General features: G+C 47.9%; 1 protein-coding gene across 1 annotated transcript in view; it reads left to right on the top strand.

The window, feature by feature from the left end:
* The first annotated feature begins 860 nt into the window (after window positions 1-860).
* The window catches only part of BUB1B (BUB1 mitotic checkpoint serine/threonine kinase B), a 236482-nt gene continuing 223181 nt past the window's right edge, over window positions 861-14161 (top strand). Inside the window, exons 1-2 of the mRNA XM_030213704.1 lie at window positions 861-978; window positions 4923-5079. Coding sequence (XP_030069564.1) covers window positions 4940-5079 — 140 coding nt within the window. The 5' untranslated portion in view covers window positions 861-978; window positions 4923-4939. The remainder of the gene's footprint in view (window positions 979-4922; window positions 5080-14161) is intronic.

Below are 14161 nucleotides of genomic sequence, written 5' to 3'. Positions count from 1 at the left end.
TCTGTTTATATGCATCATGGCTGGTATAGGGGGTGTGGTTAATGTGGGTGTGGTTATCATAGGGGTGGAGCCATATGTGGTGACCCCGCCCATAATGAGTACCGGCACCTTTTTTTCTACAAAAAAAGCACTGAGTTCTACCCACCTATCTTGGGCCCAGGCCCACCCAAAATTGGGATGTCTGTCTACGCCCCTGAAAGTGGAAACTGTACTATTCATGCAAACATATAAACAGAGAATCTGACGGCAGCTAGAACTGTACAACCTATTTCGTATGACCGATATAATCACAGACAGTTGCTAAATCCTGCCATTGCGAGTTATAGCATAGCCGATATACTTTATTGTTGTCATGGGCGTGACAGCGCATTATATTATAGAACCTCACTTGTAGAGGGAAGTTTGCTAGCTGGAAAAATCTGATTAAACATAAAACACTTTTGCATACACATAATATCATTTTAAATAGTCATTAAAAATGGTTGAGAAAAAGGAATATTATGAGACGACTGCCAATTAAAAAAATATATATATTAATACACGGTCAGTGCACATGTGTAATCGACAGGTTCCAGGGATTTTCTGAATCATCGTTTTAGCCCAGTCCGAAGTCTCATATACTATAGGCCGTCTATAGGGAAACCGCATTTATTAATCCGCCACCATAGGCAGAACCTGTTATGAAGGAGGCTAGACAGAAAATCAGAAATCAAGAACGTTACGTTACGAAACTACAACTCCCATGATGCTTACACAATGTCGCCACTTCCGTTAGCCAATGAGGTCTGTCTCTCTCAACGCCAATTAGGGCGTTCGGCGGTTGGCGTTTGAAACGGATTTTGATCGTGGCTCTTTTGGCGAGCGGGAAACCCAGTTCGTTCAGAAAGAGTGAGCGCTGGGAAAAAAAAAAGTATTAGGCTGCGGAGGGTCCTTGGAGTTTCGACGGGATCTGACGACGGGCAGTACGGGAAAGCAAAGGTACAGACTAGGAAAAAGGTCAAAAGGGGGCGGTGTAAAAGCCAGATCTGCGGGATCCCCGGATCTGTTAACCTTAAGACTGGAACAGTTCTTTGTTTTGACGGCCGCCACTGCTTTATGCAGCGATCAGTAGTCATAACCCAGCGCTTTGGTTCTCTAGTCTTCTATTTCCAGGTTCTCCTGGGCACTATCAAGGAGGTTTAATAGACTGGACAGGAGTGGAAGTGAGCCTATCTAGACAGTCCACTGTAAGTCTTTTGGTTAATCTCCGTTTCCGCTCCTCCGCGCAGCTGTCATTGCCATACAAACAAAACAGAGCAAGGAAACCTATGAGTTGTTTGATCAACGTTGTCGTTCTTTATTGTTGGTCCATTTGTAACAAGTTTAAAGCTGTTTCAGTTGGATAGGCATGCTTTGCAAGGTGGAAGATAAGACATAACTGAATATCATTAAAAAAGCTTCAAAATGTATTGCAACTGGTAGAAACAGCAAGTATAAACTTTGTAGTTTGTAGTCATTTTGTTATTCTGTGCAATATAGATGGACAGATTTCAGTGAGGATATCTTGTTTCCTAATGGGTTCATCTTAACTGTTGTTGCAATCTGTCTTGGGAAGTCTGGTGTTATAAAGATGATGGAATATATTGAATTTACATGGAAGTAGAATTAAACTCTCCTTTCATTTGGGGCACATGGAATCACATGTTCATCTGTTTTGTAGACGATTACCTTTTAGATACACAAATGGATTGTTTTCAACATGTCAGGGGCAAGTGGTTTTATAATTCCAAATAAAAATAAATATTTTGTTTCATGCAGATCTCTTTTGTTTAAACATAAGTACATGATCTTTACAGCCCCTAATGCAGTCCAGTGGTTTTCTTATATTTTGTTCTTGTGATGGCTTATATTGTGCCCAAAACTGAAAACTCTTATCTCCTTAAGGATAAATGAGGGGAAATGGGATAAGCTTATCTGGTCCACAAGAGACAGTATTATAAAGTTGAAGCCGGTCCCCCTGCAGCAGCCATCTCCATTTGTCAAAAACAATAGCAAAGTAGATTTGCTTTCTCTTTTGTAAGGGGATTGGGGGGGGGGGGGGGGGGAGAAGATCTAAGAGGAGTTGTAGGGGGCTGGTGGAATTTTCAAGGGTCTGTGAGGGGAATGGGGGGAGAGGGTTATTTTCAAAATATATTTGTCAGTACTGCAAAAGCTGCTTTGTTATTTCCAGTGCTGTGATTTTCATTGGAGCGCTAGATGCCTGCTTTTTTCTTCATGATGGCAATAAAGATAGTCCGCTATAAAAATACTTGCAAACGTTTTAATGCCTATGTGTGTTAAAATTTGACAAAAATGTCATTTATTTTAAAACTTCCCCTATGAACATACTAGCCGTTCAGCCCGTAAAAACGGGCTAGTATGGGGGGGGGGGGGTTGAAAGGCCCCCCCACCCTGCCGCCGAGTTCGCCGCTGCCGCTTCCCCTCCCGGAGCCGTCGCCACCCACCTTCCACCCGGTCGGGCCCTCGCTCCGCTATTGAAACAGCGAGGGCACGCAGCACACAGCTGTACTGCTGAGCTGCCGTGGCCTTCCTTCTTCTCTGCCTGTGTCCCGCTCTCGTGTGACGTAACGTCGTCGAGGGCGGGACACAAGCAGAGAAGAAGAAGGAAGGCCGACGGCAGCTCAGCAGAGCTGTGTGCTGCGTGCCCTCGCTGTTTCAATAGTGGAGTGAGGGCCCGACCGGGTGGAAGGTGGGTGGCGGCGGTGACTCCGGGTGGGGGGAGCGTTAGCGACGGCGGTGTCCCTCGCAAATGCGCAGTAGAGACCCTCTGTTCCGCCTTCGTCATCACGTATTGACACGGGGCAGAGAGGGTCTCTACTGCGCATTTGTGAGTGAGTACGACACTCGACATTTATATATATTGATAACATAAAATTTTAAATCAGCAAAACAGCATTAAAAATTATTGTACCTGCTAGACACAGCAGAAACATTTCTTTACATATGTCCAAAACTTTCTGGAAGGGGTGCTCACACCTAAATCCAGCTGTATTCATTGTCTGAGAGACATCATACACCTAGATTCAGCTCTGTTTCTAATCAGAAGGGCCTGGTGTATTTGGGCTCAGAAGGGCCGCATACACCAGGATTCTGGTGTATTTTCGATCAGAAGAGATGAATGCTGCCCTTCTGATCCCAAATACACCAGGATCCTGGTGTATGCGGCCCTTCTGTACATAAGTAATGCCATACTGGGAAAAGACCAAAGGTCCATCGAGCCCAGCATCCTGCCCCTGACAGCGGCTAATCCAGGTCAAGGGCACCTGGCAAGCCACCCAAACGTACAAACATTTTATACAAGTTATTCCCAAAATTGTGGATTTTTCCTAAGTCCATTTAGTAGCGGTCTATGGACTTGTCCCTTAGGAAACCGTCCAACCCCCCCTTAAATTCTGCTAACTCAACTGCCTTCACTACGTTCTCCGGCAACAAATTCCAGAGTTTAATTACGCGTTGGGTGAAAAAAAGTTTTCTCCTATTTGTTTTAAATTTACTACACAGTAGTTTAATCACATGCTCCCTAGTCCTAGTAATTTTGGAAAGCGTGAACAGACGTTTCACATCCACCTGTTCCACTCCGCTCATTATTTTATATACCTCTATCATGTCTCCCCTCAGCTGTCTCTTCTCCAAGCTGAAAAGCCCTAGCCTGATTTCATTAGACCATTGCTGTCTTGCATTCTTTCTCCGGGGCTGCTGTTTACCATCATTACTGAAGGATCTTGCATTACATCAGCCTAATTCACCCCCACTAAACTCTTCCTTCTGTCCCTACTAAAACTATTCTGGTGGAAGCAGACTACTGCACCAAGTCGTCCCAGCAGCTCTAGCTGCCTGAAAATTTGGCACATTAAAGGTGCTGCTCTGTGCAGTGCACAGAATGCTCATTTTAAATACGCATGAGCTTTTTGTAATACATTTGAATAGGATTATCTGTAGCTTCTACGGTGAATGGTAAAAGTGAGCTTAGTAGGGTTTAAAAAATGTTTGGATGATTTTCTAAAAGAAAAGTCCGTAAGCCTTTATTAAAATGGACATGGGAAAATCCACTGCTTATTTTTGGGATCTTGTCAGGTACTTGTGACCTGGATTGGCCACTGTTGGAAACAGAATATTGGGCTTGATGGACCTTCAGTCTGTATGGCAATGCTTATGTTCTTACTAGTAAAAAAAGGCCCGTTTCTCACACAAATGAAACGGGCGCTAGCAAGGTTATCATGTAATGGCGATTATGTTTTTAAGGGAACCGTTAGGAGAAATGTTCTGTCATAATAAGTAATAATTGGGAAGGGTGTATAATGAGTAGTATGCTCCAGGGGTATGAGATATGGATTGTTTTATCTATTTTTTTTTTTTAAATCTTTTTTGTGATTTTTATTTATAGTATTTTTTTTAAAAGATAAAGAGTACGCAGACTCCATCCACGTCCAGCATTTCTCCTCTCTTCCCTCCCCTCCATCCATGTGCACCTCCTTCTTGACTTCCCTCCCCTCCATCCATCCATGTCCATTCTCCCCTGCCCTCTCCTCCATCCACCCATATCCAGCAATTTTCCTCTGTCCCCTACCCCCTCCATTCATCCATCCATGTTCAGCAATTCTCTCTCCCCTCCCCTCCCCTCCATCCATGTCCAGGAACTCTCCATTCTCCCCTGCCCTCTCCTCCATCCACCCATATCCAGCAAATTTCCTCTCTCCCCTGCCCTCCCCTCCATCCATTCATGCCCAGCAACTCTCCATTCTCCCCTGCCTTCCCCTTCATCCATCCATGTCCAGCAATTCTCTTCTCTCCCCTGCCCATAATGCTAAAAGTTGTAGCTGGAAAAGAGCAACCCAGCTTAAATTGTGCTAGAAGTAGTAGTGTACACTCTGTCTTTGTTGCAGGGTGAGCAAAGATTACCATGGCAGAAGGAGGTGATGAATGGGAGCTAAGTAAAGAAAATGTGCAACCTCTGAGGCAGGGCAGAGTCATGTCCACTCTGCAGGAAGTATTGACTCGGCAGGAGAGTACCAGCCACCTGGCTATGCAGCAGCAGAAGCAGTAAGAAGAAAGCTCATCTCTCAGCCTTTCAGTCTGCTCGTTGGGCATTTCATCAGGAAGTGTTACAGGAAAATAGAATTAAAAACACACTAAAGCTTAAATTACTCTTTCAATGGGGGTCTTTTACTAAGACGCGCTAGAGTTTTTAGGTCACGCTAAGTCAGCTGTGCTAAACGTTTAGATGTCCATAGGAATGTAATGGGCATCTCGGCATTTAGTGCCAGCTGATTTTTAGCATGAACTAAAAACGCACCCCTTTTGTAAAATTCCCCCAATATATGGCAGTTTGGTTCTTATGTATTAATTCAGAATGAAGTAGACCAGTGGTTTCCAAACCTGCTCCTTGAGGCACCCCAGCCAGACAGGTTTTTGGAATATCCACAATGAGTATTCATGAGAGAGATTTGCATGCACTGCCTCCACTGCATGCAAATCTCTCATGAATATTCATTGTGGATATCCCAAAAACCTGACTGGCTGGAGTGCCTCCAGGATTAGGTTTGGGAACCATTGAGTTAGACTGATGCTAGTGGTGTGTCCTCATAAGATTTATATAAGGAGGAGTTTGTTTATGTATGACATATGGAGGAAACATAAAACTGGTCCCACTTGGGGGAAGGGGGGTTAGGTAACTGCCAAAGGGTCAGACCTTAAATGGGTCACTCGTTGGGGGAGGGGTGGTGGTTTCTGTATTCTGCTCCAGATTAAAAAAAAAAGCATTGCTGATGTATGTTCTACATTAGTTTTTGGTTGTACGTGGCTTGAGTATACATTAACTTTACTGACTTGTACATTGAAGAATATATTCTTCCAATCCAGAGACTTGTGGGTTATGTCCATTTGCTAGCAGAAGGAGATAGAGAACATCTGAGCTCATCCATATAGGATCCTGGTAGCAGCCTCACTTCCACTAGTCTATCTAGCAGATGGACAGATATACCCTGGCAGCTTTTGATTGATCTTAGCTCCTGGACTTCCTTGTGGGCACAGTTGGGTGGTGGGGTTGAGTGGGCTGCTCTCAGCTAGGTGATACACCTGGTGAAGCCAGGTCCCTTCCTTCTAGTCCCCTGAAATCGCCTCTCCCAACTCCCGGCTGTAGGGCTCCCTGTGTGCGGGTTGAGCAGATTCTCCTGCTTCTTGCAAAAAAAACCAAACAGACAAGTGTATACAGCTTTAAGGGAGTTCTGCTGCACAAAAAAAGTGCTTGGACAGGCAGTGGAAGACCCATTCAGGGTTGTGGAGTCTGGTGGTTTCTGGCCAGTGTGCAGCTCTGCCTGGATCCAATCCCTCTGGTTGTGCCGTGTTTGGAGCCTCCCAGGGACCTAGATGAGCTTTCCCTGGTGTTGGTCCCGCTGTCGTAGGGCCGCCTTTCAGTGGTTTCAGGGCATTCTTCAGGGGACCTCTTGGAATAGGGGGAGTGGCTGCCGGATCAGGGTGATGACCCCACGGTCACCTGTATATTCTGAAAAGAGGAATTGACCTCCCTAATTACCAGGGTGCTGGAGGTGTTGAAAATTTCGGCCCCGCATTGGAGGCCATGACTCATCCAATGATGTCAGGCGTGAAGACACCCCCGCGGACTTTTCATGTCTATCCAACTGTGTGGGTCCTGATATTGGACCAATGGGATACCCCGGAGGCAGGGTCACAGGAGGCTAGGGTTATGGCTATGGCTAAGATCTACCTGTTGCCGATGTCGGAGTTGGATTCCTTTCGCCTTCTAGAAGTGAAGACCCAGTGGAGGGCAGTACGGCCCTGAAGGATGTACAGGACAGGTGGCTGGAGGCATCATTGAATACTTCCTTTGAAGTAGCCGCTTTGTGTCTGCAGGCTACCATGTTGGTTACCATGTTTGGCTCCTATGTGGTGTGCGCCTGCTTTTGCTGAGTGCAAGCAGCCTCTGCAGGGGAGAACTTTGGTACCTCTTTGCTCTCACTGGAGGTGGGTCTGGCCTATTTGGCGGACCTTTTCAATGATTTTCTGTGAGCATTGGTGAAGGAGATGTCCTTGGCCTTGATGGTGTGGTTGTGCCATTGGGCTGCTGATTTGGCTTCCTTTTCGGGGGCACCTTCTTTTTGGGGATATACGTCGATTTTTACTTGTTGGCTGGAAGGTCTCCGCCCCCTCTTTTGAGGGTACATTATTTCTCCGAGGTCAAGCAGGCTGGTTATTCTCTCAATTGGGTCGTAGTCTGCGACGGCCCAGAAAACCAGTAAAATATTGAAAGCAAGCAAAGAAGTCTCTTGAACGCTCCGCGCATGTGCGAACAGCTTCCCTCCTGCGACACGAGCGTGAGTCCCTCAGTTTTTCTCTGTCCGTGTCTTGAGTGACACGTTTCTAGACGGTACTCAGTTTTCGGCTCAGGAGACTTGGTTAGTGTTTTACCGCTCCCCTTTTTTTCTCTCTCTTTTTTTTTTTTTGTCTTCTTGTTAGTAGTTTTTTCAAATATCAAAAAAAAAAAAAAGTTTTCCCCTTATTTTATTAGTTTTTCTTCACTTGTTTGTTTCCTTTCTTTTTCGTCGCGGCCGCCCTTTAGGCTGCTCAGCCGGGTCATTTTTTCCTTTTTTGTGCCTTTTTATTTGGCAGCCGCTGTTTTTCCGTCCATGTCGAGGACTCCCAGCGGCTTCAAGCGTACTCACTGCAACCGGACCATCTCGGGTACAGACCCCCATGCGTGGTGTCTCCAGTGCCTTGGGCCCGAGCATTTTCCAGCTGCATGTAAGCTGTGTTTTTTAATGAAGAAACGGCCCCAAGTGTCTCAGGAGGCTCAACGTGAGAAGCTCTTTGCGGATCGGTCCTGTCCTTCGACGTCGGCATCGACATCGGTACCAAGGTCGGCGGCATCGATGTCGACATCGAGGGAAGCATCAACATCGAGAGGGCAGGTAATGGCTGCCGAACGACCGCATCACGCTGGGAGCAGCGAGGCATCGAGTGGGTCTCCACCTATCTCGAGATCTACTGCTATGCAGGCCCCCCCGGGACCGACCGTCGGACCTGGCCCCGAGGAGGCGTGAGGATTCCACATCCTCCTCTTTGATACCGAGGAGTCTCAATGACTGGCGTCGAGCGAAGGCTAAGAAGCACCGTCATCGTTCTTCCATGCACGGTACCGAGGGAGTCGGCACCCGAGAAGCGTCGGGAGGACTGCTCACCCTCCATACAGGAAGTGCCGATGCGTCAGTCATCTGGCAGCCTGGTACCGGCTCTCGAGCCCCCTCAGATTCTGCCACCGACTCCTGCACCGGCCCCCCAGCCTTTTCCAATGGAAGCTCTCAACAAGCGCATCAGAGCCCTTCTTCCAGAGCTTCTGGAGGGATTGCTGCGCCAATCTGCTTCGGTGTTGGGGTTCTTGTGCCTTCTGAACTGACTGCGGAAGCGGCATCTGGGCAATCGCCTGTGGTGAGGTTCTCGTCCTCAGTGCCGCTTGTGGTATCGGTGTTGGCCGCCACCAGGGTCGATTCCCCCTCGACGTCGATGGAGGAAGCTTCGCCGGAGTCCAAGCAGGGGTCGACTTCTTGACATCCCCCACGAGGTCGTTGCTCCTCGATGTCGAGACAGGCTCTGGTTCGGGCTGCTCTTAGAGAGCTTTTGTCCGGTACCGATGATGAGCGCTCCTGGGAAGAGGAGGAAGACCCCAGATACTTTTTGGAGGAAGAGTCATATGGGGTTCCCTCTGATCTTACTCGCCATTTGAAAGAAGAATGTCTCCACCTGAGAGTCTTTCTTTCTCATCCTTTGTTCGGGAAATGTTTAAGGATATTCCCTTCTCTATGGAGATTGTGGATGAGCCCAGGGCCGAGATGCTCGAGGTCTTGGATTATCCTTCTCCGCCTGCTGAGGTTGTAACGACCCCCTTGCATAATATGCTCAGGGAAGTTGTTATGCGAAATTGGTCGTTCCCTCTTTCTAATCCAGTGGTCCCCCCAAAATCTGAGTCCCAGTACAGAGTCCATGGAGAACCGGTAATGGTGAAGACCCAACTTCCTCGCGATTCCATGGTGGTGGACTGTGCTCTCAGAAGAGCCAACAGTACTAGAGACTATGCCTCGGTGCCCCCAGGCAGAGAGTCTAGGACCTTGGATTCTTTTGGGATAAAGACGTATCAGGCCGCTATGCTCGCAGCCAAGATCCAAACATACCAGCTCTACATGAGCATCCACTTGCGGAACTTGGTGAGGCAACTGTCTAGTTTGGTTGAAGCACTTCCTCCGGAGCTCACTGAACCTTTTCACCAGGTGGTCAGGCAGCAGCAGGCGTATCGCAAATTCCTGGCCAGGGCTACTTACGACACTTTGATGTGGCATCCCGAGTAGCTGCTCAAGGTATAGTGATGCGCTGCATGTCTCTGACCTGGATCATAAGACCCAGCAGGGAATGGCGGATGTTCTTTGCTGGGGGGATAATCTTTTTGGAGAAAAAGTAGAGGACATGGTCGATCAGATCAAAAAGCACCATGATGCTATGGATTCTTCCGCCGGGTGTCTTCTGCTACCACCTCCTCACCTAGGAGGTTTTTTGGAGGGAAGAGGAGTGCTCCCTATTCCTACAACAGGCGTAGGTACACTCCTGCTTCTCGACAGCCTGTCCAGGCTCAGTCCCAGCACGCTCGTTCCCGTCAATGGTGTGCGCCTAAGGCCCCTAGGGCTCCCCAGCAAAAGCAAGGGACGGGCTTTGGACTGGCTGCAGTGCAGCATAGCCTCAGAAAAAGTGTCCTTGCCAGTCGGGGGGAGGTTGATATTTTTTCACCAAAGGTGGCCTCTTATAACCTCCGACAGGTGGGTTCTTCAAATAGTCTGGTTAGGATACACTCTCAATCTGGAATCCAGGCCTCCAAATTGCCCACCGGGAGCTCAGTCCTTCAGCTCCCAGCACAAGCAGGTACATGCAGAGGAACTCTCCGCCCTTCTAAAGTCCAATGCGGTCGAACCCGTACCACCAGGGGAAGAAGGGCTGGGATTCTATTCCAGGTACTTCCTTGTGCAAAAGAAAACGGAGGATGTGTCCCATCCTAGACCTAAGGGCCCTGAACAAATTCCTAGTCTGAGAAAAGTTCAGGATGGTTTCCCTGGACACCCTTCTTCCCATGATTCAAGAAAACGATTGGCTATGGTCTCTGGACTTGAAGGATGCCTATACACACATCTCGATACTCCTAGCTCACAGGAAGTATCTTCGATTTTGGTTGGGAACTCTGCACTTTCAGTACTGTGTTACTGCCCTTTGGTCTCGCGTCTGCGCCCAGGGTTTTCACAAAGTGCCTGGCAGTTGTTGCAGCACTACATAGACTGGGAGTGCATGTGTTCGCTTATCTCGACGATTGGCTGGTGAAGAACACCTCGGAGGCAGGCGCTCTATAGTCCATGCGGATGACTATTCAAGTGCTAGAACTACTGGGGTTCGTAATCAATTATCCCAAGTCCCACCTTGTCCCAGTTCAGAAATTGGAGTTCATTGGAGCTCTGTTGGACACATGGACGTCTCAAGCTTATCTTCCCCAGGCAAGGGCAGACAATCTCCTGGCCCTAGTGTCCTTGGCTCGAGCATCTCAACAGATCACAGTTCGGCAGATGTTGAGACTCTTAGGGCACATGGCTTCCGCAGTTCATGTAACTCCCATAGCACACCTACATATGAGATCACCTCAATGGACCCTAACCTCCCAGTGGTGCCAGGCCACAGGGGATCTAGAGGATGTGATCCATCTCTCCACCAACTTTTACAGTTCCCTTCAGTGGTGGACCATTCGATCCAATTTGACCTTGGGACATCCATTCCAAATTCCTCAGCCGCAAAAAGTGCTGACAACGGATGCATCCCTCCTGGGGTGGGGAGCTCATGTAGGTGGACTTCACACTCAAGGAGCTTGGTCCTTTCAGGAAAAGGATCTTCAGATCAACCTCCTGGAATTATGAGCGATCTGGAACGCTCTTAAGGCTTTCAGAGATCGGCTGTCCAACCAAATCATTCTACTTCAGACAGACAATCAGATTGCTATGTATTACACCAACAAGCACGGGGGCACCGAATCTTGCCCTCTGTGTCAGGAAGCCGTCCGGATGTGGTTTTGGGTGCACCATCACGGCATGTTTCTCTAGGCCACTTATCTGGCAGGTGTAAACAACAGTCTGGTCGACGGGTTGAGCAGGATCATGTGACCTCACGACTGGTCGCTAAACATGGCCGTTGTCCACAAGATCTTCCAAGAGTGGGGCACCCCCTCGGTGGATCTTTTTGCCACTCAGATCAATCACAAAGACCCTCAATTCTGTTCCAGACTTCAGGCCCACGACAGACTAGCGTCAGATGCCTTTCTCCTACATTGGGGGACAGGCCTTCTGTATGCGTATCCTCCCATACCTCTAGTACGGAAGACTTTGCTGAAACTCAGGCAAGACCGTGGAACCATGATTCTGATTGCGCCCTTTTGGCCCCGTCAGATCTGGTTCCCTCTTCTTCTGGAGTTGTTTCCCGAAGAACCGTGGAGATTGGAGTGTTTTCCGACCCTCCTCACCCAGAACGAGGGGTCGTTTCTACATCCCAACCTCCAGTCTCTGGCTCTCACAGCCCGGATGTTGAGAGCTTAGAAATTCCCTCTTTGGGTCTTTCAGAGGGTGTCTCCCGAGTCTTGCTTGTTTCCAAGAAAGATTCCATGAAAAAGTGTTATTCTTTCAAATGGAGGAAGTTTGCCGTCTGTTGTGACAGCAAGGCCCTAGATCATTTTTCTTGTCCTACACGGACCCTGCTTGAATACCTTCTACACTTATCAGAGTCTGGTCTCAAGACCAACTCCGTAAGAGTTCACCTTAGTGCAATTAGTGCTTTTCATCAACGTGTAGAGGGTAAGCCTATCTCTGGACAGCCTTTAGTAGTTCGCTTTATGAGAGGTTTGCTTCTGTCAAAGCCCCCTGTCAAACCTCCACCAGTGTCATGGCATATCAACGTCGTTCTCACCCAGCTGATGGAAGCTCCTTTTGAGCCACTGAATTCCTGCCATCTAAAGTATTTGACCATGAAGGTCATTTTCTTGGTGGCTGTTACTTCAGCTCGTAAAGTCAGTGAGCTTCAGGCCCTGGTAGTGCATGCACTTTATATCAAGTTTCATCATAAGAGTAGTCCTCCGCACTCACCCTAAGTTCTTGCCGAAGGTGGTGTCTGAGTTCCATCTGAGAAAACAGAAAAGGGGTGGGGAAAATAGGCTCTATTCAAACAATGGGGGAGACGTATGGATTAGTTAAAACAATGATATTTATTATGAATAGGTGACTCAACACAGCCATGTTTCGGCACTGTAGCGCCTTCCTCAGGAGTCTTCCGGAAGTGTTTCAGTCTTTAAGGTGGTTGGCACACTGGGAAAAGAACACTAAGGAATACACAATCCTTTCTTCCAAAGGAGTATTCAATGGTTAGATGGATAACACTCAGGAAGATAATAGCATAAAGGAATGCACAGTTCCTCCTTAAGAGCGAGCAAGTGGCGATGCAAAAATCTCGAGAATATTTGCAAATATTGTTTGAATAGAGCCTATTTTCCCCACCCCTTTTCTGTTTTCTCCCTTTTGTCCTGTGGGGATCAAGTGCACCTCTTTGACCTGAGTTCCATCTGAACCAGTCAATAGTCTTGCCAACATTTTTCCCCCGTCCACATACCCGCCCTGCTGAAGACAAGTTGCACACCTTGGACTGTAAGAGAGCATTGGCCTTTTACGTGGAGCGGACAAAGCCCTATCGACAGTCCGCCCAGTTGTTTGTTTCTTTTAATCCCAACAGGAGGGAAGTCACCATCAGAAAACGTACAATCTATAATTGGCTGGTGGGCTGCATTTCCTTCACTTACGCCCAAGCTGGGCTGACTCTGGAGGGCTATGTCACGGCTCACAATGTTAGAGCCATGGCTGCGTCAGTGGCTCACTTGAAGTCAGCCTTTATTGAAGAGATTTGCAGGGCTGCAACGTGGTCTTCAGTCCACACATTTACATCTCACTACTGCCTTCAGCAGGATACCCGACGCGGCAGTCGGTGCTGCAGAATCTGTTTGGGGTTTAGAATCCAACTCCACCCTCCTAGGCCCATTTCTGTTCTGTTTCAGGCTGCACTCTCACGTAGTTGTGTTTCTTTTCAGGTCAATCTCTGTTATATACTCGCCTTTGCGAGGCCCAATTGACCAATGTTCATTGTTTTGAGTGAGCCTGGGAGCTAGGGATACCCCAACTGTGACAATTTGTCCTCAGAGAAAATGAGAATACATACCTGTAGCAGGTATTCTCCGAGGACAGCAGGCTGATTATTCTCACAAACCCACCCTCCTCCCCTTGGAGTTGTTCTAGTTTCTGGTTTGCTTTTTATTAAACTGAGGGACTTACACTCTTGTCGTGGGCGGGAAGCCGTTTGTACATGTGCGGTGCGTTCTGCTCGCGCGACGGAGCGTTCGAGAGACTCCTTTGCTTGCTTTCAAGATTTTACCGGTCTCTTGGGCCGTCGCAGACGACGACCCAATTGTGAGAATAATCAGCCTGCTGTCCTCAGAGAATACCTGCTACAGGTATGTATCCTCATTATCTGAGCACGGGAGACGTCCTTTGTGGAGTCCCATGCAATGTTGGTGGATGAGATCTGTAGGTCGGTGACATGGGCCTTGCTACATACCTTTGTGTGATATTACCATCTGGCTAAGGCAGCTTGGCAGGATGCGGCGTTTGGCGTGGCCATGCTGCAGGCTGGGCTGGTTCGGTCTCGCCCTTGTGAACTACTTTGTTACATCCCACAAGTCTCTGGTTTTATTTGAGGGACTCTATGGAAGGAAAAACTAGTTTATATCTGTTGATTTTTTTTTTCCCATTAGTCTCGAAAGATCAATCCAGAGACCCTCCCTTGGTGGTGTTTTCTCAATCTCTTTTGTTGTTTGTCTTTCTCCTTTCTAAAGTGGGGGGAGGGGGAAATGGATATAATGGCATTATGCACGCTGGAAGAAACCTTTTTGGATGTGGGTTCCATGCTTTGGCCACAGATTTGTGACTGTTCACCTCATGCTTTTGGCGCGATGTTCTACCCTTTGCAGTGCACGGCTGTGTGGTGGTCTGTG

This window comes from Microcaecilia unicolor, chromosome 9 (assembly GCF_901765095.1).
Source record: "Microcaecilia unicolor chromosome 9, aMicUni1.1, whole genome shotgun sequence".
Classification (NCBI taxonomy): domain Eukaryota; kingdom Metazoa; phylum Chordata; class Amphibia; order Gymnophiona; family Siphonopidae; genus Microcaecilia; species Microcaecilia unicolor.
This window is presented reverse-complemented; position numbering and strand designations above follow the sequence as displayed.